Raw genomic sequence first — 25,172 nt, forward strand, 5'->3', positions numbered from 1 at the left:
GGGACGTCACAGGCGCTCGCCCCCCCCTCCCCCTTTTTTTGACACCCAGTGAGTACTGCACCAAAGGACGTAAAAGGGATATTTTTTTACCTGTAGTTGTAAAAGGTGTTGACAATGGTATGAACTTGAACAAGTTGTGGCCTAAATTTTTTTAGAGTGTATGCGTCGTTTTTTTAGCAGCTGTCTCATGCATTACTCGACCTATATTCCAACAGGAGATATACAAGGTGATGGGAAAATGGTTTGACCAGTACGGCGATACATATGGGTAAGTTTTTCTTGAAGATATTCTCGACCAAGTAACTGTTCTTACACTACACTCGTGGCAGCTTTCGTAGGTTGCTCAAATGACGTAGCACTTCCAGGTGGCTTGGTATAAGTGCAATTTCACGACGCAGGTTCTACAACGGCGACGTTCCTTTTGTTGTGACCAAGGACATAAACTTCGTAGAGCACGTCTTTGTCCACAACTTTCAGAACTTCGTTGATCGGGGCGTGAGTATTCTGTAATGACGCTTTTCTTAATGTCTGGCTACTGCATTGCTGTCGTGGTGCCATTACGGTAGATACTCATATTTCATGTTGCATTTTAACATGAATGGAGTGGCAGCAACGCGAATGGTGCAGAAATATTTTGAAAACTAGATCTTATTCACTTTAAAGCAAAATCTAGATACAATATATGTGTCTGTGCTCTGTATACAATACTAACCTTTTCGTTACTGTTTGTTCTTTTTTGTTTATGTATAAGCTTGGTTTACTTCGTTTAGCAAATTGTTTATTTGTATTGGACATCGTGCAGTCGCCTTCAATATGAGCTGCAATACGGTGGCCGTGAGTGAAGGGGCCCCTAGACTAAAGCAAGTTGGTGGGATTATTTATTGGGATACGTGGTAACGCAGGGCAGCTTGACTGGACGGGGACAGAGAAGAGTTTGACACACACATACACAATACTGAGTATGTGTTAATTTGTTCTGTGGCCTCATCCAGTGGAGCTACACTGTGTTATCACCAGCCACGACACTGCTCTCTAGCACCCACATACGAAACATTGGAGATCTGAGCACCATTACGATTACTGGTATTAGTGAAATGTCTTTTTTTATAGGTCAGTGCCTCAGTGTAGTCATGGGATGCCTTCGATCTCGGACCCCGTGATGCAGCTAATATTGCATCAGACGTTGCATTGGGTTTCCGCCGTACAAGTCTACGAGTGCTCATGTATACTGCAGTGCGTTAACTTGTATCCACTGATATTGGAACCGGAGACTAGCGTCTGGTTAAGTTTCCCGACTTACCTGCCTTGTTTTCCCTTGATTTTCGAAGACATTGCACATGGGTGAAATAATTGCATTCATGTGACATGCTTTAATGCATTTCTTTTTATGTGGGAAGGACTAACTGGCGTCCCTTAAAAAAAAAAAAAGGAAATTGGAAACGTGTTATTCACCTTCAGTACTGCCGATTGAAAGAGAATTGAAAACATTGCCCTTCCCATAAGCAACGTTCGCGGCATGGGTGAGTGACATAACAGTTTAAATTTCGAGCGAGGGGACTCCATTTTAACGATAAAAAGCTGCAACAACTGCAGGAGTTACTGTTGGCTTCTGGTTCCTGAGCAGTCATGAAGCGCCATGGTCTCACTTGTTTATTTATTTATTTATTTGTTCCTTAAGTACACTATTTGGGGTTTTACATGAGGGGTGGCCATATTTAGACCATATTTTCAATGAACGCCTTGAACGATGAATGACTGGAGTGGTGCACCGCTTCAGCAGGTAGATGATTCCAGTCTTTCGCTGTTTGAACGAAGAAAGAGTTAAGATGAGCGGAGGTTCGAGCTGGAGGGGGATAAACAGCTTTTGAATGGCTATGACGGGATGAAATGCGATGCGCAGACGTGATGTTGGTCTGGTGAAGCAGTGAGTGATAAGAGAGAGGAGTTCGTGGTCAGTGGTAAACACCAGCTGCGTTTTGGACACCCTGGCAGAGCCAGCGGCGCGACTGCGTTTGTGAGAGGACTCTCGCCCACAGGGTTCGACGGGAGTTTCGTGGCGGGGGCTGCGTTCCCAGAGCTTAAAGAAAGCCGCGCACGCCCCCTAAAGAAAGCCGAGTGTCAGAGGCACAGTCTTGCTGTTTGGCGGCGCTGCTCGAGGGTTTGAAGGTTCAGAGATGGCTTAAGTTTAGTAACGCTAGTGTGCTAAGAGTAGCCAGAACGAATGAACCTTGCTGCACGATTTTGTATGGGTTCTAGTGGTGTTGCCAGGTTAGATTGGTGTGGGTCCCACACTGAGCATGCGTATTCCAGTTTGGGTCGAACGATTGTAAAGGGGACATGTAGGTCCTATTCTTGCCATGCATTTTAGGCTATTTTCGTGACCCTTTTTCTCATGATCTGCTGAGGTTAGAACATTAACCTTGGTGGCATTGTAATCAGCAATGTTAGGCAGTGTTACTGAACTGGGATTATTTCTTTAAAGATTAGTTTTGTTGTTTTCTTCTTTTTACTGGACCCACCAAATTTTCGAGACAAAATTTGCAGTAAGGAGCCTGTAAATAAAAATCCCCTACAATAATATTTATAATCCTAGGTCAGTAGACTGTCTGTAATGTTTGCTCAATATCTGGAAAATATTATCTCCCTAGTGCTTGTAGTTTCTGAAAAAAAAAAGGTCAAATGCAGCAAAATTGGGTGTTTTGAGATAATTGGCTTTGAAGTGGAAGAAAGAGCCTTATTGCAATATAGGACTACAGAAACAAATTCTGACGCATTTTTTCAATAGCCACCAGCCTGGTAGTCCCCTCCATCATCAACACTTCTTTTCTGTGCTAGCTTCCTTGTTTTCCGGGCCTCCTTAGTGACCAGTCGTGTAGCCCTCTCTGCAAAGTACAGTCGCCGCCGGTCAGCTTCGCGCAACCACTGGACTGTGAACCATCCTGGAGAAACTCTGAATGACCTCAAAATGTCGGTTTGAGCAGTGCTGGCGTCATTAAAAGTTAGCACAGCATCCATTGTCGCTATTTTCAGCGTCTTGAGGCCAAGAAAGTCATTCTTCGGAGCGTGCTCCCATACAACGTTGTTGAAAGCCGCATTCGCGTTCTGAGTTTTTCCATGGAGACATTTCTGGAGAAGCTCAGGCTTTGAGAGCTGCTAAAACACCGGCTTCACTGCCTCAAGGAGCGCTGCCGGCAGGGAATCCTTCAAGCGTTCCGCCGAGTGCGAAAGCTTCGATGCAGACGCGCACGTGGTGGCCGCGGCGCCCACTCCTGGATTGTGTTGCGGAGAATTGGCGTCATTGGAGATCGACTTATGTCGGTTTCCGTGGAAGAGACGTTTTTTAAAGCACTTCTTTGGCGTCGTCATTGCATTACCGCTAAATAACCAGCACCAAAGTATAAACAAATTCGATTGTCCGCGAAAACACGCCGAAGCACGAGCAAAACGCCGCTCGTTGCGAGTAATCCAGCTGCGTCTTAGGATTCGTTTGGCTAAGTGAAATATGCTAGCTAGGTTTTCACTGTTGCGAGATGAGTGACAGCTATTCCTCTAAACGTGAAAAAAAAAACAGGCGCTGAAAATTTTTTTTTGGTTTAGGAGAGGCACAGATCCCGAGCATGTGTCAAAGGGGACGTGGCTGGATGCTGCCTAGGTTTCGAAAAATGTTGATTTTGAGGCAAATATTTCGCATGCGCGCAAATGAAACACTGGGCCACGTTAAGGAAAGAATAGACATTTTAAATTACACAAAAACAAAAAATCAATTTTTTTTTTCGGAAGTTTTGCCTACCCTGTTCCCTTAAATATGCGAGTAGTTTTACTTATGCGGAACAATACGTAGATTACGGCGCAGGCAGCATAGTACACGATTGGCATCATTTCTAATGCTGCAAATGGGTGAGGGACAACCTAGGTTATTGGACAAGTTAATACCTAAGTACTTATAAGAAGTCACAGCACATATTTCAGAACCGGCGATAATGTAATAAGCTGAAATAAATGATTGGCGGCGATGGAAAGTGAGTAGCGACGTTTTGTTGACGTTGAGGGACATTAGCCAATTATTACACCAAATTTCAATAACGTTAAGGTCTGACTGGAGAGGGCGAGAATCAGCGTCGTTAGTAATTGGACGGTAGATTACACAATCATCAGCAAATAAACAAATTTTGGAAGAACAACCTATCAGCAAGTCGTTAATGTATATCAAGATGAGTAGTGGCCCCAGGACTGTGACTTGTGGCACGCCGGAGATAACGGCTGATAAATTAGACGAGCATTGGTTAGCGTAAACGAACTGTTGACGGTTAGTCAGAAAGTTGCGTATCCATTGGAGAACACAAGGGTTAAGATTAAGACGTGATAGTGTTAGGAAGAGCCGTTCATGAGGAACCTTGTCGAAAGCCTTTTGGAAATCTAGGAAGAGGGCGTCTGTGAGTATGTTTTGATCAAGAGGCGAGCCGATGTCATTAACGAATAGAGCTAGTTGAGTCTCGCAGGACATGCATTTCTGAAAACCGTGTTGATTAGGATTAAACAAATTAGCGAATCTTAGGTAGTTTACAATATGAAAATAAATTATATGCTCCATTAGTTTATAACAAACACTGACGAGGGAAATTGGACGCTAATTGTGGCACGATCACGATGACCCCTTTTTTGGTACTAGAATTATCTTACCTATTTTCCAGTCCGGCGACACCACTGCAGATGATAATGATTGCTGAAAGATATGGCATAAAAATACACTAGAGATGTGCGCAGTGTTCTTAAGCATTTTGGAATTGATTTCATCGATGCCGGCTGAGGATGTTACTTTGAGGGATTCAGTTAGCTTGCTGATACCATATGCCTCGATTGTTATGTCTGACATCGTTGGGTTGTTGAAGTAAGGACAGTCTGGGAGGTCAGTGTTAAGTTCAGAAGTGAACACGGAAGAGAAGACAGAGTTTAGTACTTCAGATACTTTATCATCTGGAACACGGTTATTGTCGTTATCGTACGATAATAATGGTTTACCGTTATTTGGGTTAGTGTATTTCCAGAATTGTTTGGGATTGTTTTGCAGCATGTTAGGGAGTGTTGGTGAGTAGAAGGTTCGTTTAGCTGTTGCGGCCAAAAAATCAAACTCCTTTTCACTAACGTAATATTTTTCCCAGGCCGGAGCGGTATTGGAATGCTTGGCTTTACGAAACAATTTTTTCTTTTTATTGTTTAGTCGTTTTAATTTGTTGTTGAACCATGGGGACGAAGGTCGTTCTGCTAAAATGATAGTCAGGTACGTAAGTCTCAGTGAGTTCGATCATTTTATTTTTACAAAGATTCCAGTTGGTGTCTACTGTGCGCTTCGGGAAATCTATAGTGTACCAGTTGTAAAATTCGGTTAGTGCATTGTTGATGCTGACGTGGTCACCTTTATCGTAAATTGTTATTTCCTTTTTTGATTTATATGGCCTCTTCCCTCTAAAATGATATGCCATAACAGTATGTGAAAGTTATGTTTTACATTAACAGAGACAGGAAGGTAGAGTTACAAAAAGTTGCTAAACGGGTACCGAGAGGAGAGAAGCGCAGTCGAGGACGGCCGTGAACTAGATGGTCTGACCAAATTAGCAGATTTGCTGGCATAAGATGGGGGCCAACTGGCGCAAGACAGGGTTAATTGGACATAGGTGCATGAGTGTTCGTCCTACAGTGGACAAAGATAGGCTGATAATGATGATGACTACGCCGCCGCAGCCGCCGCCGATGATGATGATGATGATGGTGATGATGATAATGATCATGGAGATGGCTAGGAAGGCTACTTGTACTCTGCCTAGGGTGCTTCGGGACTGCTATTTAAAAAAGCTGAAGATATGTAATGAGCCATAATGGAACAGCGGCGAGTAGCAGTCATTGATGTTGCCCTGGTTGTGTAATTCGTACAGATAAAAGGTTACCTTTGGACACTTACAGAGGTTTAACGAACTCTCTCGTTTTTTCCAGATCACAATAGTGGCCGGTCAAAAACACCCTGCGTTGAAGAAATCCATTTTCCATGCCTGCGGCCAAACGTGGAGAAGTATCAGGTCATCTGTTTCGCAGAGCTTCAGTCGCAGCAAGCTGAAACAGGTGCCCCGTCAAGTTTTTCTGTAAACCTATTCGCTAGGTATACTGAGGTGTTTTCACAGACAGATACGTTATGTTGTGTACCTATAGTCATATAAAACAGCAATTAAGACTTAAGTGCTATCTCTTGTCAGTGAAAGTTTCATTTCAATTTCATGAAACTTTCATACATCTGTGTCTGTGGCATTGCGCTGCTGCACGCGAGGTGGTCGTGGTTTCAATGCCGGCCGTGGCGGCTACATTGTGGTGGGCTCGGAACTATAAAAACACTCTTGTACCGTGCATTGCATGTAGGTTAAGGAACCCCGGGTGGTCGCAAAAATAATCCAGAGTCCTACCCTATGGCATGGCTCATAATCAGATGGTAGTTCTGCATGTAAAATTCTAGAAATTTTTATTTTTATGAGCTGAGGGCTGACCCCTCTCAGTATCTGAATTCTTCTCCTGTCGGAATGCGGCCGCCTCAGCCGGAATCGAAGCCGCGGTCGGGATCGAAACGGCGACGTCGAACTCAGCAGCGCAAAGCCATAGGCACTGAGTTACTGAGGCTAGTTGTTGATAACATAAATATTGTACGTCAAGTGGATACGAATTATAATCGACCTTCAAAGAGGTTGTTGGTACTCACTCGTAGGAACCTAACATGTGCCTCTGATAGATAAATTTCTCTAGATTTGGCGCTGTTTCAAGATGAGCGGAAGGTAGCCTCGGATAACATGTCAAACTTCGATTTAACTCAATTCCGGATGTTCTTACTCAAGGTGTGAGGAAAGACTTGATAAGCGGACCATGAACCCGAACAGTTAACGTGCAACTGAGCCATTTCTCAGGGGCCAAAGGGTCCATGCTGGATTATGCGAGGCGTCGTTCATGCATTATGACAATCATATATAGAAATCATTGCTTTCATTATTAACGCACGCGGCTGTGCGTCGCTGATGATGAGTGCTTGACCTCCGCCTCACCAAAGGTGTGTGTTAAGAGAGTGCGCTGAGTGAAATATGTATACAGGATGGTAAATTTAATCCATGGAAATAACAAAAGGGGCGACTCTATAATGCAAACATTTGAAAACTATGAACCTATAAGAACATACGTGTAGGGGTTTACAGGCTATAGCTTTGTAATTAGTATATCATAAGACGCCAGCAAACAATGACAACAAATAAAACAAGAAACGTAGTAGGGCCCGCGTCACCTTGCAAGCTTGCGACGCGTGGTGCCATGGTCTGCGAATCTTAATCTCTGAATATGGTGTGCTATCTAATCGGTTTAACACCGTCCGAAGAACGTCGCGTTCGATCTCATTGAGATTACAAAAACTCAACACGTCCTCGATCGTCTCTTCACGTTGGGACGGGTCACATATCGGTGTCTCGGACATACCAATTAGGAATGAGCGGCCTTTAGTAAAAGCCACCAGTAAGCAGAGGCGGCACAGTAAAGTGACATCACGGCGGGAGAAGTGCCACGGAATATGCAGTTTCACTGTAGGATCCAGCCGGTGGAGATGGCAGTTGGAGAAACTCGGGGTGTTCTACAAAGTTTCAGTCTTGATTTGAGCAAGTAAAAAAAAATTTACCGCCGCGTCTGTCCTTGATAATGGTATAGGAAGTGTCAGGGTTCCTTAACGGACGGAATGGGCGGCATCACTAGCAAGGTCATTTCCGACAACGCCACAGTGCCCCGGAAGCCATAGGAAGATGATGTCACGTCCGTCTATGAGCGCTTGATGAAGAACCTCTCTGGTCTCAAACACCCATTCTTCATGGGTCTCGCGTGGTAAGGTGGACTACAGGATCTGAAGACCTGCCTTGGAGTCACAAAAACGACCCACTTTCGAGGTGTGGCTTGTGCGATGTAATCAACAGCGGCACGTGGAGCAGCAAGTTTTGTTGCCGTAGAGGTCGTTATATAGGACGCTTTGAATATAGTTGTGACTTGTAACGCTGGGATGATAGCAGTACTTATGGAGCTGGTGGCTGTCAAAGATTCATTGATGGTAATGTGCGGTCTTTGTTGATATGCCTTGTTCAATGATGAGTAATAACAGTGTGAACTGACGTAGAGCCACTGTTGAATGACGGGCCTTCTTCGTGATTCCCGTAATCGTGAGGCGCACTTGTTTCGTAGGCACCAGAGGGGAAACAGTGGTCTTGCTGTTGATGTAAAGCCCGACGGAAGGTAGCCTTGATGTGTCGCAACAAGTTTGGAATATGTGGCTTGTGGTCTCTGCGCTGGCAAAGCAGCCATGTAGTGACTGGGTACGTGACACAGATGTCGAATGTGTGCTCTTCGGTTGTCAGTCATTATATAAGTTGCAACCAAGTCGTGTCTAGCCATCATGATCATTGCGTGAGTCGAGACGCATCGTGGTAGTCCAAGACATGTTCGTAGAACATGGCACTGTAAACTTTCGAGGGTATAAATGTTTGGTTTACATGGGTTCGCCAAAACAGGCAAGCTGCACCATAACAAGCCCAGAAACAGTACAGCTGCCGCGTAGACCGCACCAACGTACTCCAGGTTTTCTCGCACAGGAACCTCATTCTATGTACAATAGAAATTAGTTTGCACTTCAGATAGATGCAGTGGAGGCTCCATGACAAGTCTCTGTTAATAATCACACATAATAAGCGGTGAGTCTTCTGGTATTTGATAGCCTGGACATTGAGAGAAACAGGGTACGGTGCCATTGGTTTGCGCGTAAATGCGATTAACGCGCATTTCTAAACAGCCTTGCTTTTTTCAGCATTCTGGTTTCTATCTACCGTGACCGGTCTGGGCGACAAGGGAGGTGGAGCAGCAGTGCAGGCGACGGACGCGGTAGAGGCACCGACGTTAACGAACTTTGGCGTCGATATCGCCTCTTTCTGATGCTTTTGGCAGCCTCCCGATAAGACGAATGGTCTCTCGCCATTTGTTTTAGGACAGCCAGCTCATTTTTAATGTTTGGGCAATCCTTTGATGGAGTTTCACGGGACCCATGACAATTCGAACACTTGAGAACAGTCGCCCTGCAATCATCCGCGGAGTGGTTTCAGCACAGCGAGAACACACTCCTGTATTCTTGCATGACCCCTCTTCATGTAGTTGAGGCATCGTAGTGGATTCAGTGTGAAAGGTCGTACAGGATGCCGAAAATGGCCCGCCTTTACATTATAAGGTAGATATTCCCCCTTGAATACTATCTTCAAACAACGTGAGTTGCGCAGACGTGTAATACTCGCGATGACAGCAACTTCATTGGCTGCTTTTACAAGAACTTCTAAGTCAGAGCTGGGAATGGTGGCATCTACGTCGTAGATGACACGGGCGATGACGTCAGGGCCAAGCGGGATGTTCGAACGGACCTTCATTCCGTCAAGGTTGGTGACGTAGCGCAGGGTATTCAGCGCGGCCGCGCGCGTGACATCAATCACCCAGTACGCTATTACATGTATTCACTCTGATATCAGTAATTTCATTCGACAACAGCCCTTCCAGTACCACCGAAAAGTTTGCCTGTTGACGCGTTTTGTGTTCCCGTCGAGCACAGCCGGAACGAAAAGTATGGTGTTAGTCACAGGCCTCCGTTGTGGTATTTCATTCAATTTGCTCAAGGAAGAAGAGGTCCTGGTGTTACGTCACTTCACCATATGGCTCACAAGTTCTAACTCGACGTCGGAGGGATCCTCACCGCTCAGTGAGTAGATACGGGTGTCGTCGCTGTCAGAGTCGCTATCAGGGCCAGTATGCTTTGCTTTCTTGACACGGCCAGCGGTGACGCCGCCGAGTCTGGTAGACGTCCGAGGTGGTCCACGTCCATCGCCGACGGACAAAGAAGCGACACATCAGAGTTACACATATTTTCACAAAAAAAGGCAAGATGAATTCAAACTTTCTACCGAGCAGACACTTCGTCGTCGCCTTCTCTCGATGGTGGGCTAACTTATGGTGTTTGGCTGTTCAAGGTCGACCGCTTCTTTATACAATGGACAGGCGGCATTGCGGCTTTCATTTCTTTTTCTAAGGCAGAATTGAGAACGCCACAATGTAAACGTGCAAGCGCGCCATTTCATGGACTTTCCTAAGAGCAAGAGTAAAAGCTGGCCTTTGGAAAGAACTTTTTTAAATCAATATTTACAATATCTTACATCAAATGTTACATGAATAAACTTAGCTTACAAGTTAACTAATTACACCACAAGAAATATTCTGAAACTACGAACTATACGCCGTTGGTCTCAATCGCTTACGGTGTATCGCCTTCAAATTCTGTAACCTTTATTGCGAAGCCAATACAAGTGCGCTTTTCTAGATAAGTAGTGAACGCACCATATATAGAGCAAACATTCTAAACTCTAGATGATGCCACACATTGAAGAAGATGCAAGCATCTTCATCAAGTCTCTTGAGCAGTACGCGGCCACTGGAGAAGAGGTTCACATGCTTCGCAAGTTTGAGGAACTCGCCATGGACTACGTTGCCCGAGGATCTTTCGGCATCGACGAACGCTTTCAAGGGAAGCCCGACCATCCTCTTATGGTCATCGCCAAGGCTGCCCTAAGGGGTACTATGAAGGGACCTCTTCATATGATCGCACGTGAGTTTGTACTTTGCCCAAGACAAATATTTACCTTTTTTCAATTGATTGTGTCTGACCCAGATGCTGTCTAGTCTTACTGGGCCCTGAGCGTTGCGCTATTTTTTCTTGACAATGTTAGGCCAACAACCTGCACGTTTACACTTCTGAAGAATTTCCGAATCCCATATATTTATTTACTCAAGTGACGGTGTGCAGTAGAAAGATTTCAAGATCAAAAACCACCCGGTTGACCTTCGACGAAAAGAACGCTATCGCTGGGGCGAGTGTAAATGGTCGCGAGGGGGCAGGGCACCCAAAATTTCTTCCAGCCCCGACCGTTGCCCACTCATAACATTTTAAAGTGACAGCAATTAGGTTCCTGGAGAGTCATGCTCAGTGATTCCCCACCCATTCAACAATATATCTCTCATATATCGCATCCCTTACCCCCTCACCCGGTAAAGGGTAGATAAGCGGAGATAATCTCTGATTAAAACCCCGTCTTTCCTTTGCCTTTCTCTCTCTGCGGCACCGTACCTGCAATATGTTGCTGCAGAGAGCGAGTTTCCTTGAAGGCTGATAAGTTAACTATTGCGCAAAAGGTATGTCGAAAATTTTTACTAAATACTTCCTCGGAATGAGCTGAACCGTTGTGAACAGCCATTAGAACGGAGCTTTTTATAAATGTTTTCTGTCTAGAGTGCACGACCTCATTTGGGGCGTTCATGAAGCCATTGTACTGGCTTTCGCTTGTCTTTGGAGAATCTTCATTGAAGAACCTGAATGAACCGACAGCCAAGGTGATTCAGCTGAGAAAGAGCGATCCCTCGGTGAGTGCAAAGTTAGCGCCGTTCCCGTATTAGGAATCGCTACTGTATATGGAAGGATTAATGTTGCCTACTGGTGTGCACCGTGTCTACCGGTAACTAGAACCAGAATTAAAAATTAATGTGCTATACCTTATTAGTAGAATGAGTCCGACAGCATATTGTTTGCCGTCGTCTTGAGCTACACAACATAGTTTTTTGAAGTGCTTTTACTTAGCTTACTAGTACCATTTATCTCTGCAAAATTTTAAGTATTCAGTTTTGGCCACAAGTCGTATTTCAAAATTTCTAGAGCGTGCTCAGAAGCACCTAATAAACTGGCTTTCATGACGTTGTCTCTCGGGCGGCTGCATTTTCCGGGGCTCTGGAAAAAGCCCACGAAATATGACAATTATTAATCTCCCTGCACGCTTGTGCATCTCGGTAGCAGCGCTCTCTATCCTGTTTCAAAGAAACGATGGCCGCATGCCCATCAAAGGACTACGAGTGTGTTTGCGTCAAATAGTTTCCTACAATAAGTGCTAGAGGAAACACTAGCGGTGTGATCGTGACGCCATCATGGGAATGGTGGTTAGCGCATGGATTTCTATAATTTTCCTGCTTGTGGCTTCAGACGTTCTTGTGGCTTCGTTTATTAGGCTTTATGTACCTTCATTGACATAAACTTCAAAGCAATTTATACTTTCCGTAAATGCAGAAGGCAATGAGTCTCTGGGAACAAGAAAAACCGCTGCTAATTGCAGTGGTTCTGCTTGTCCATGGGTCCGTTCTGTAATGGTTTTAATATCGGAATTTTTTGCTAGAGGCCTTATTTTCGAAGCCTACTGTCAAACAGTCTGAATAATGTGAAAGATGCATTAGCATTCTCTGGCTACATCACATACTTTCCGAGGGCTATCTATCTGTGATAAAGGAGATTTATTGAGGCTCGTAACGACAGCCAATTTTAGATGCACCGAACACAGTGGCACTAGCTCGAGCCTCTGCCGCGCGCTTGATGCTACCGATGCTGCTGAATCTGCACTCAAGTTCATCATCTTCCTTACACTATTTTTGTATGTTTGTATCTAACCGTTTTCCTACCTTATTGGGTCACTGGGTTGTCGGTGACAGAATGAGTATCTCATCAGGCTGCTGTGTGGTAGTAACAGGTTTCGAAACCAACGCTAAAACGAACTTGCGTCAATGAGTGCGTGGCAATGTCTACACACGTGCCGCTCTTCAACGAACCTCTTCTAGGTCGACATAGGTCAATGTAGAGTCGGGACTACGTAGGCGTCCCTGTTAGAAGAAACGCATTGACGGCAAAATGGAGCACTGAGTATGTGCCACTTGGTCTGTGCTGGTCGCCAGTGAACCCATTCGATGCCATCTTAAGTCACTGCGTATCTGCCAGTAGGCATGTGCCGCTCTTCAATGAAAGTCTCTGACGCCAACTTGGCCAACTAAGTGTATGTGCCACTGGGAATGTGCCGCTCTACAATGGCGGAAAAGATCCTTTACATTCATCCAATGCTTAGCGAAATGAGCCCACGTAACATGCGTTCCTCAAGGACAGCCACCCGATGCATTAGCAGGCTGCGCCATAAACTGCACTGGGTATATGGGACTTTGCAAAGAAAGCTTTGGACGCTTATGATTTAGCGAAGTGCGCCATGAATTCAATGGGTATTCGCCACTCTTCAATGAACCTCTCGTCAGCGTGGGTCACTGAGTATGTGCCACTGGGTGTGCGGTTTGCGAGAGAACGAATGTCAGCGTCTGCAGGCACCAGTGCGCCACCTTTGTAGTCTCGGAGACCACACGCGCGCTTCTCAGCAGTGCCATTCGATGACGCGGCGTGTCCCGAAAGAAGCGCGAGAGAGGCGCCCGGGGGGAAGATGACCCGTTTCTCAGCGTTCGCACGCACCGGCGGGCCATGTGTCTCGGAGGCCACGTGCAGGCTTTGTACTAGCGGCGCTAAATGGTGCCGAATATTGTTAGGGCTGTGCGAAAGAGGAGTCCCGCTACATTATACGCCTAATATATAACTCGCTTCTGGCGTTTTACTGGCATCAGCGGCATTGCATGATCCACATCTCACCCTGAATCCTCTGTTAGCGCAGCAGTCGTCGTCGGCTGCTGTTTCTTCGGTGACCGTCTTCGTGGTGCCATCCCGCCGCCTTGCTTCCCTGGACGGCGCTGAATCATCCACAGGGTGAATCTGCGACTGCGTAGCCACTGCGTGGTCTGCTGCTGGCATCGGCAAAATCACCACTGGAGATCGCTGCTATCGCGGCGCGCCCTGTAGACAAGCCGACGTCGACGCCTGCTCTTCACTGGCAGCAGCGGCATTGCATGATCCACATCTAACCCTGAATCCTCTGTTTGCGCAGCAGTCTTCGTCGGCTGCTGTTTCTTCGGTGACCATCTTCGTGGTGCCATCCCGCCGCCTTGCTTCCCTGGACGGCGCTGAATCATCCCCAGGGCGAATCGGCGACTGCGTAGCCACTTCGTGGTCTGCTGCTGGCATCGGCAAAATCACCACTGGAGATCGCTGCTATCGCGGCGCGCGCAAATCGAAGCCGACATCGACGCCTGCTATTGACGGGAAACAGCGGCATTGCATGATCCACATATAACATTGAATCCTCAGTTTGCGCAGGTATTCCTAACTTTTCCTTCTATTCTTTTTTTCTGCTGCTGCTGCCGCCATCAACTGCTTGTTTGTCCTGTTTTTTCTATACGAGTCTCAGTTTAATATTCATGTCATGTCGACGAATGCAGCACTTTCGAAAAAAATTGAGGAGCTGGAAGTTAAGATTAACAACATGGCTAAAAACACGCATGAACTCGTCTTTGGCAAAATCTTGCTAAGAATGAAGGAGTCTCGGATTTATATATACGATGAATACAAGTGCCAAGCACTTAAACGCACTTGTAGAAGAACTACGTCGCCAAAATGCTACCTACTTTTCGAGAACAAACAATTTAAATCTAACAACCAGTCATTGACTCGCAAGATGGAAGAGCTTGAACAGTACTCTTGCCTTGGCAATGTCGAGATCAAGGGCATTCCCCGCTCCCAAGGAGAGAACTTTATAGCAATAATGAAAACAGCGGGAAACAAAATTGGCTGTCCCGTATCGCCTAGCAGTTTGTTTGGACATTGTTCACTGCGTACCGACCAGAGCTAACGACAAGAAAAATATTATTGCTTGGTTCTGTTCCAGAACTAAGAAAGCTGATTTTGTGAGCAAAGCGCGTAAAGCTAAACTCTTAGTGTCTAGATTTTCTGGCTCATTTATTGCTCCCGTCTTTGTAAACGAGCATCTGACGCCATCTAACAAGGCTCTCTTTTCCAAAGCCCTATTACTTTGAAGAAAGAAAGAAACTGGATGTCCCTTTGGGCGGACAACTGCCAAATCAAGGCTAGGAAGACCAGTAAAAGCAAAGTTCTCCGCATTCGAGACGAATCTGACCTAACCAAAATAGACTAGAGCTTATTGTTTAACCAATTGTCATAACAATTACGGCTTTCCTACTGAAACCCCATCAAGTGAATTTCTTTTTAAGCGGATTTCATTCCATCATTCATTTTAACGCGAGGAGTCTTTGTAAGCACTTCGACGCAATCAATAATTTCCTCACATCGCTAACTTGTTCGTTTACACTAATTGCCATTACTAAAGCTTGATTATCTGACGACGACAAAAATTTGTATTGCTTCCCGAACTATTAATCGGAATATTTCAATAGATTAACGAGCTGTCACGGTGGTGCGGTCATATATGCTTCTCCTAATATTGCCTATCGAAGAAGACATGACCTTTCCTTGAGCATTACTAGTTGCGAATCTGTTTTGATTGAATTCTGTAACTGCGTTCTTGTTCAGGACGACAAGAATTTCATATTTGGCTGCATTTACCGTTTTCCTTCATCATCAGTTAATAATTTCTGTACCAATCTTGATCATATTTCACACACTATATCACTAGAAAATAAAAATGTTGTTATAATGGGTGATATAAATATTATTTACTCGATGAAACACCACCCATATGTATTCACTACACTGGTCAGTTCCATAGCTACGGATATGATTGTTTAATTGACGTCCCCACACGCGAAGTTTCTAACGGCACAAGTACACTTATTGATCATGCTCTTTCTAACTTTCTTCATTTACCAGAGGCAAAAGTTTTGCACATTGACATCACTGATCATTATGCCCAGCTCTTACGCGTCAATTCCAACGTAAGACCGTGCCTACCTTCACATACTAAAGATGTTCTGAACAAAGTCGGCTTCATAGCTGCTGTTGCTAAAACAAATTGGTCGGAATTTAAATCACTAAACGACCCACAGAATGCCTTTCCCACATTTTTTTTCACGTGTTATATCATACTTACGACAGTTCACCGACAGTTCCCTGCCGATATAGGTGAGGCTGTTAGTAGTGTCTTTTCTTTCTGAACAATTTACCTTCTCCTACACACACCATCAGCATGAACCGTCTACTACCTCATTCATTCTTTTTATTTGCTACAACGCCAGAAGAAATTACTACTGGTATAAATAACTTAAAAATGACAAGCGCTGGAATTGATGAGGTCCCCCCTACTAACATTAAATTACTTGTGCACTTAATTTCAGATATACTTTCATTAATTGTTAATTTATTATTCAAGACTGGTTTATTTTCTTCTGAACATAAGCATGGCAAAATCATCCCAGTTTTAAAGATAGGCAATTGCTCATTATTAAATAACTACAGACCTATTTGCATTGTCCCATTTCTTGGGAAAGTTATAGAGATTTATTTGAAATTCTGCTAACTAAATACATTTCTAAATTTAGTATCCCCTCTTCATGCCAGTTTGGTTTTCACCATTATATTCCACAGAAGTGGTACTCATTCATCTTACTGATCAACAAAAAAATTAATGGACGAAGGATTTCTCCTCGCCGCGTCAGTTTTTACCGATTAAAAAAATTAAATTGCGGGGTTTTACGTGCCAAAACCACTTTCTGATTATGAGGCATGCCGTAGTGGGGGACTCCGGAAATTTCGACCACCTGGGGTTCTTTAACGTGCACCTAAATCTAAGTACACGGGTGTTTTCGCATTTCGCCTCCATCGAAATGCGGCTGCCGTGGCCGGGATGCGATGCCGCGACCTCGTGGTCAACAGCCCAACACCATAGCCACTGAGCAACCACGGCGGGTAGTTTTTATCGATCTAACGCAAGCATTTCATAGAATAAATCATATCCTTTTCTCTAAGCTCGAAGCAATTGGCATTTGTGGGCCTGCTCTCTCACTACTACGAAGCTACTTATATAACAGAGTTCAAGTTGTTTCTTTTTTACAATGCTCCTTCTCGACAGCAAATTACTAACATTGGTGTGCCTCAGGGATCTATCTTTGGGCCACTTCTGTTTTTGGTTTATATTAATAATTTACCTAACTGTCTTTCTTCCCCAAAATGCATTCTGTACGCAGACGACTCCACTCTATTCACCTGTCATAAAGATATCTCATATCTCTTTAATAAATTAAGTGCTGACGTAGAATATATCCTAAGGTGGTGTAGTGTTAACATGTTATCTACTAATGTAAGTAAAACTAAATTTGTTGAATTCTCTTCACATCAGCGAAACATACCATCCGTTCCACCTATCAATTTTGGTTCTCGCCGCCTTCCTCCAAGTTCATGTTCATCTTTCCTTGGTAATCTACTTGATTGTAATTTGAAATGTCACACTGATATTGCTCACAAAAAAAAAAGAAAATAGCTTATGGTACACGCATCTTAATTAAAACACGCCCTCACTTTACCCCTCTTTTGTCCACTCTCACATTACTTATGGCATAAAATGTTGGGGTAACACCTATAACACTCATGTTGCGTCTCTCCAGAAAGTTCAGAACCGAGCCACAAGAATAATTACTTACGGTGCACACTTTTCTAATGCCACCTCCCCACAACACGAGAATAACATCCTTACCATTTCTGGACTCACTAACTACAACCTAGGCATTTTTTTTACTGATCTGTGATTAATGAGCTACCATCAATCCCTTTTCACCATCCAACCTGACAATTGATAGTAGCAACAGATTTGCGTTGAATAACAATTTCCTTTTACCAAGAATACGCAATAACTATGGTAAACAGACTGTAGAATTCACTTCCACATCAATATGGAACACAGTACTTTGCCGAAAATGATCAATATGCATAGCGGGAAGGGCCAAGTTTAGGCAAATACATGTGCTAACCATAATTCCCGTGCTGGCTGAACCACCCTACTTAAAGCTCCATTAAATACTAGCACCACAGTTCGCTCTATAGTTCATTGCATGAAACTCCATAGTTTGCGTCCGTGCTCGGCGCTGGCTTATCATTAGGTCCGTAGCGGATTTAGATTTTCACAAACAAGATGGGGACGTACACTCGACACTGTTCGAAGTAGTTTTGTTTTGCAATCGGCAAGCGAGCTTCGTTCTTTTGAAACAGGATTCAGAGCGCTGTAGTCCAGATGCGCAAGCACGCAGTGGATTTTTTTCATGTTGTTCTTTTTTCATATTTCGGGGGCTATAATTCAGTACTCAGGGAAAAGGCCCACGTAAATAATAACGCAACAACAACAACAACAACAACAACAACAACAACAACAACAACAACAACAACAACAACAACAACAACAACAACAACAACAACAACAACAACAACAACAACGACGACGACGACGACGACGACGACGACGACGACGACGACGACGACGACGACAACAACAACAGCAACAGCAACAACAACAACAACAACTTCAGTAGGCGTTTATGAGTACGCTCAACAACACATCAAATACTACCTATGCTCCAAAAAGCATATACAAACTTTTGCACATATAAATGTAACTAATTACCTAACTAATTGTGTTTTACGAAATAGTTTGAGTAACTCAAGATGACCACAGGCAATATACTGTCTGCTTTTTTGTCAATACACGACACGGCCTTCGTGTATTCATATTGCATCCACTCGCAGGTGACAAACAGACTGTTGCGACTAGTTGAATTCCTTGTTGGGCTAGTATTGGAACTTATAAGAGGAAACCAGCGCGAAAATTCGGAAGGAAAGAATGGAAGCGTAGGAGCGTTCCGCAAGGGTGTTGTAATAGCGCCATGGTATGTCGCTTGCCTTTTTGCTTCCGAATTTTAGGGCCGCATTTTGTCAACATTATTATATCTTATTATATTATTATTATATGATAGAGCGATGATGGCAACATTAGTGGATAGTAGCAATAGCTTCTAGTGAGCTTGTCTTATTTCCACTCAAGAATGACCTTGTTAGTCTGCCTTAAATAATTGCGTCAATTATTACCAGTGAAGCCCATGTGTTGTCGGGCGTCCACCAGCCTTTCCTTTAATCCACACTTGACGTGATGATCTGTTGAAATATTAAGATCTGAGATCCAATTAGTCTACCGCGCGTAATGAGAATACAAAAAAAAGCAGGCTTCACCTGATTTCTTGAGTGAAAGCAGCCAGATCACTGGCGCCAAGGGAAATTTTCATCGTGATCTATCGCCTTGTGGGCAACAAGGTTATGAAGATGTTTTTTTTAATCCCGTGACAGCTGCGAAAGCAAGACTTCTTGCAAGATCTCCTCGACGCGGAGTACATCGAGGCAGAAGAGGAACGGGGCGATAACAAAGTTGCAAACGGTGACAAAATTCGTTTCCCTTGATAGCCCTTTCCATTGCGCTGCGTAACGCGAACTGTTTAAATCGAGCAAATATAGCTAAGGATGGTCTTGACGGTGAAATTTCGAAAAAAAGCACGTATTCATATAAATATATAAATATGCATAATCTTGAATACAAATGGCGCAAAACTCAAACTTCCTCCCCTGCACAGCACGCTAATTTTAGCATAAATTATGTTATCTTTGGAAGAGCAATAATAGAAGAGGTGGCCGAATACGACTGCGTACGAGAAAATACATTTCGCCAAATACCAACGCAAATCTGAAAATAAATAGTGCTCGTTAAATGGGAAGTAAAAGCGTTGTGGATAGCACGAAACAGCGATAATCATAAAAGAAAGCGTTGGTCTCAAGAAGTAAACGAGTGATCAGGTGATATTAAAACCAGTATCTCAATGGCAGTTAGTCGCAAAGCGTTTGTCTGTGATAGAACCAGAGGACGTTACAGCGCGAAAAAATTACCGCTTATGAAGCTGACTCGCGAACCACTTCTTGTAGCAACGACACTTTTCGAGAACTGAAAATTACCTTTCGCTCAAGATAGTGTGTAGGAATAGTTAAGCACATCTGGAGGAGCGAAGCGGGGTGTTGGAGCGGGGTGTTGGATCAGATAGTCACAAATTTCACGGCACCTAATCATACGGATCAAGTGATTTGAAGAATGCTCGTAGTTTCTAATAGAGAAACTACGGTTTAAGACTCAGTCTTCAAAAGATATAGATAACGATGAATAACGTATTGTTATATCGAAGTTATTACATACGAATTTTCTGATGCTTAAAGCATGTTGTCGTACCAAACAGTTGCAAAATTCTCCTGACTGTCACGATACACAGAGTGCAGGACTAAATTCACCTGCAGCCTTGGCTGTACTTTAACCAATCCACCCGTTACCTTCAGAAAATGCGGGGCTTATAACCAGGTTCAGAGGGCTGATGCTATTTATGAATTCTCAGCTAAGATATAATGACACTGTCTGGTTGACTAGACGTCGAGCATAAGTCGTTTTAAAAGAACAATCCAGCTACTAAGCAAGGATGAAATATAAGGGAGAACGATGTCCTCGCGATTGTCAGGGCTTACGATTGTGACCGTGAGGTGCTTGCGACTCCTAATAGAATCACTATTTTCATGGTTTGTACTATATTGTTGTGATATTGCTTTGTAATGAACTGACATTAAACAGACCTGATCCTGCCGCTGTTTTCAAGCTCCTATTGTATTAGTCAACCTCCCCACAAAAACGTGTGCTATGTTACTTTACTTACATACACATCTATGAAATTACAGATAATGTGATCTTTATTTATATATCATTGGTTACAATCGGAGGATTGATCCATGAGAGAGGAAGCAGAATAAAATTACACAGAGCATAAAGAGGAAAGATGGGACGTCATTCATTACTGCAAAAATATTGTATACAATATTGAACATTGAACTTTACAAAAAGTGAGAGCATAAATTTTCTCGGAATGCTACGAAGAACGAGGTAAAAGAAATTGTTCTTGCTCTCTTTCAGGAAGTGCCAGAAAAAGGGCTCTGACCACCGAAGAAATTATAACGAACGCTGCAGCGATTTTCATAGCCGGGTAAGAATTAAAAGTGCACCTGACGTTATGGGTAAACAACGAGTAATTGAATTCTGGTTGCCTTTCATGCTAATCAACAGCATGAGAATTTACCTGAACTGACGTGGTCTCAAGACAAAATCGAATCCTAAATATAGAAATAGGGTGATACTTAGATTAGTCTGTGAAAAAGAATAAACAACGTAGTTCGTAGAAAGATCGAGCGTCTGATATATACGAACGCAAGCACTTTGACAATAGATACAGTACCAAGCAACACTGTGATTCAGCGTACTTTCGATGAAGATTGCAAGTTGCCTGTGTTAAATGATGATGCGTTAGATGTAACTAACGTAGGTTGAATAAATGCAGGTTTGAATCTACAGCAGCTATTCTGAGTTACATAGCCTACTGCCTCGCAAAACATCCTGATGTCCAAGAGAAGCTACGGCGAGAAGTCGTCGATGCCGTCGGTACAGACGTAAGTGACGCTTGTTTTATGATGAGACGCGGGTTGGGCTCTTCGATCTTTCTAAAGTTTATGACCAAGAATACTTCTTGCGCACACGGAAATATATGTGCGCTTGTTACGTCAGAAAAATGATCGCTATATTTTGTAACTAGATTTCGTTGTTTATTATGTGGTGAGATCCCGCGTAGTTAAGTGACATTTGGGCTGGTTATCCCAATGATGAAAAAAGAGAAGTCCACCTCTTCGAGCGATCACCAAGTATCGCTGTATTCACTTCATAAACGGTACGGTAAGTTAATGTGAGGCCTATGCTGTCTGCGTGCGTGGATGTATGCACACTTTGTCTATCTCTTTCCGAGCTGTATGCGAAGAGGTGACAAAGATTTAATACTTTTTCTGGTCAGGTTAAGTGTGAAAAATGTAATAAAGTGGCACACCTAACGGATGCGCGGGATGTCGTGTCTGCTGAAGGACGAATCCCTACATGAAAACGTAACAACTGTTTATTCGATTAGCGATGGCAGCGGACGAGCATACCAACGCTACGCTCGTCTCAGTAGCGGAAGGAAAAAAGCAACTCTTCCCAGCCGGGCAGCCTGTTTTTGTAGCCACCGTCGGTGACGCATACCTCGGGTGACATCTGTGCAGCGTAGCCGCTGTCCATAGCGTGTAGTGACAGAAGCGGGCTGCGATGCCGGGGCTTGTGGATGGACGCATGTGGGTGCACTGGTATTTCCTTGTTCGGCGGAATCAATGTAGGCCGGCTTCAACAGGTCGATAGAGACGCGTACGTCATTCCCGTCAACGCGCAGTGTCAAGGTTTTGTCGTCGCGACGGAGAACTGGGTAGTGTCCGCTGTAAGGTAGCTGGAAATGCCTGCGGACGGTGTCGTCGCGGAGAAAAGTGTGCGTGCACGTTGCCAGATCCTTGAAGACAAAAGGGGCAGTTTTACAGTGGTGAGCTGCAGGTGACGGGCGGAGGGCAGCGATGGTGCGTCGGAGCCGGGCCACGAAATCGGTGGGATCTGATGTCGCGGTGGTGGATGGCGGTTCAGCAAGAAATTCGCCTGGGAGCCGGAGTGGTTCCCCGTAGACGAGATCTGTGGGTGTAGCCTGAATGTCCGGCTTGAAGGTGGCGCGACGACCTAGGGCGGCGGCTGGGATGTCTTCGAGCCAGGTTGAGACCGGGTGGAACATGATTGCTGCTTTGAACTGTCGGTGGAAACGCTTGATCATTTCGTTGGCGCAGGGGTGGTAGCTGGTGGTCCTCGAGCGCTCGAACGCGATGGCCAGCCCGAGGAGCCTGAAAAGGTGCGATTCGAAATGTCGTCCTTGGTCGGTGGTGACGCGGCGAGGGGGCCTGAAGCGAGCAATCCAGCTGGCGAAGAAGGCCGAGGCGACGTCTTCCGCGGTGATTCCCTCGAGAGGCCATGCCCCAGGCCATCGAGTATACCGATCGATGGCGGTGAGGCAGTAGTGATGGTCCAGCTGGGGGAAAGGGCCCTATGATATGAAGGTGGACGTATTGAAACCGACGAGAGGGCTGCGAGAATGCTAAGAGTGGTGAAGTGGCATGCCTGGTCACTTTAGTGCGCTGACATTGAATGCAGGAGCACACCCAGGTGCGGCAATCCCACTGCATGGAGGGCCAGACATAGGGGTCGGCCACGAGGCGTGTAGAGGCGCGTGTGCCGGGATGGCTGAGATTATGCAGCTGGTTGAAGAGGCCACGGCGATGGGAAAGGGGCACGTAAGGCCTGCTTCGTGCTGTGGAGATGTCGCAGTAGATAGTCGTTGTCGATCCAGGTATGGGGACTTGTTGCAACTGTAGTGAGGACCCGCCCTTAAGAAGTTGCTGCAGTTCGACGTCCGTAGTCTGAGCCTCGGCGAGTGCGTGAGCTGTTAGGTGCGAAGAGCTGATAGCTGCCACACGTGAAACCACGTCGGCGGCCACGTTGTCCTTCCCGCTGGCATGTTGGATGTCGGTGGTAAACTGGGCAATGAACGAGATCTGATTCTGCTGGACCGGCGGGAGTTTGTCGCGGCGTAGAGAGAAGGCGTAGGTCGGAGGTTTATGATCGGTGTAGATGGTGCAGTGCTGTGCTTCGAGAATGTGGCGAAAGTGTTGAGCTGCTTCGTATATCGCCAGAAGTTCTCTGTTGTAAGCTGGCGAACTCTACGGGGCGGGGTTCGTGGTTTTGTCAGTGGGACTGGCCGCAGAAGGGGTTGCTTTCTGAGCTGTGAGTTTCTTGGAGAAGAACTCCAAGGTATGCCAGGTGTTGTCTACGCGTTGTCTCTGAGTCGTCTGAGCCGTCTGACCCAAGAGAGCGTCTGGTACGGGATGGAAGAAACTGAGGCGGTGCAGAGAGCAATTTTGCATTCTTCGAAAAGTTGAGGTTAAGCCGGTGTCCACGTGACGGGTTGACTTACTCGTGGACCAGCCAAGGCATCATGGAGGGGAGCCTGGTAGTCGGCTGCGCGTGGCAAGAAACGTCTGTAAAAGTACAGCATGCCGAGGAAACTGCGAAGGTCTTTAGCGGTGGCAGGTTGAGGTTAATTTTGCAGGTCTGAGATGCGTTGAGGCAAAGTCGAGTTCCCTCTGATGAAACTTCATGGCCGAGGAATTTGACGACGGATGTGCCGAGCGTGCTCTTTGGGACATTGACGAGTAGGCCGTCGTCATCGAGGCGTTGGAAAAGTAGACGAAGGTGCCTGTGACGTTCGTCGGCGTTACGGACCAATATGTCGTCAAGATAGACGAAGCAGAAGTCGAGGCCGTGGATGACTTCGTCGATGAAGAGTTGAAAGGTTTGTCAAGCGTTCCTCAGGCCGAAGCTCATGAAGGGAAACTCGAACAAGCCGAAAGGGGGTAATGATTGCAGTTTTCGGGACGTCGTCCGGATTGATGGGTATCTGCGTGTAGGCCTTCACCAAGTCTAGCACGGAGAAAACGTGGCAGCCATAAATGCGATGGCCGAAGTCGTGCATGTGGTGAACGGAGTACCTGTCCGGCATTGTGCGGCCGTTGAGGGCACGGTAGTTGCCACAGGCCGCCAGCCTTCGGTCTTCTTCGGGACAAGGTGAAGTGGCGAGGCCCATGGGCCGTCAGAGCGGTGGGCGATTCCCTCACAGAGCATGGCTTCGAACTCTGCTTTGGCTATGCGCATGCGGTTCGGGGCAAGGCGACGGGCGTGGCAGAAAACCGGGCGGTCTGGGGTGGTTCGGATGTAGTGCACAGTGGTGTGCTGCAGATAACGTGGCAACCCGCTAGGGCACGTCAAACCGGGAAATTTGGCGAGGATGGCGTGGTACGGTGAATGATTTTCAATACCGAGTACTTTGATGCTTGGCTGGTGGGTAGTCGTTCGCTGTCCTGGTGAAGAATGTCCCGTTGTCGCGTTGATGAGACGGTGGTGGCGGCAGTCCGGACGGAGGTTGTAGCATGGCAAAAAGTCTGAGCCGATGATTGGCTCGATGACGTCAGCGATGCCAAAATTCCAATGAAGGCCACGGCGTACGTTTTTAAGCTGTTCGTGTAGGCGGAGCGAGCCGTAAGTCTTGATCGTGGACTGGTTTGCCGCGCTGAGCTCGAAAGGCGTAGGAGGACGGGTACGTTGAAGATGGGTTCGTGGGTAGCAGCAAATGTCGGAACCGCTGTCGACAAGGAACAGCTGCTTTGTAATTTGGTCGGTAACGAAGATGCGACGGCCTCCAGGTTGCCAGCTCGCAGCCGTGTCTACGAGCTGCCGTTGGCGTTGCCGTTATGCCCAGTGGAGAAACAAAGAAACTTCTCCACCGTAGTGCCTAGACAGTCACATATTCAAGGAGCAAGGGCCCCCAGATTTTCTCTTTCGCACCTGCTCTTACTC

General features: G+C 45.5%; 1 protein-coding gene across 1 annotated transcript in view; it reads left to right on the forward strand.

Annotated features, from left to right (window-relative positions):
* The first annotated feature begins 220 nt into the window (after positions 1–220).
* Positions 221–25,172, forward strand: part of LOC129386187 (cytochrome P450 3A14-like) — a 40,597-nt gene continuing 15,645 nt past the window's right edge. Inside the window, exons 1-8 of the mRNA XM_055073695.2 lie at positions 221–268; positions 399–495; positions 5,989–6,114; positions 10,459–10,696; positions 11,378–11,508; positions 19,133–19,220; positions 20,784–20,853; positions 21,205–21,313. Of these exons, the coding sequence (XP_054929670.2) occupies positions 231–268; positions 399–495; positions 5,989–6,114; positions 10,459–10,696; positions 11,378–11,508; positions 19,133–19,220; positions 20,784–20,853; positions 21,205–21,313 (897 nt within the window). The 5' untranslated portion in view covers positions 221–230. The remainder of the gene's footprint in view (positions 269–398; positions 496–5,988; positions 6,115–10,458; positions 10,697–11,377; positions 11,509–19,132; positions 19,221–20,783; positions 20,854–21,204; positions 21,314–25,172) is intronic.

This window comes from Dermacentor andersoni, chromosome 4 (genome assembly GCF_023375885.2).
Source record: "Dermacentor andersoni chromosome 4, qqDerAnde1_hic_scaffold, whole genome shotgun sequence".
NCBI lineage: Eukaryota > Metazoa > Arthropoda > Arachnida > Ixodida > Ixodidae > Dermacentor > Dermacentor andersoni.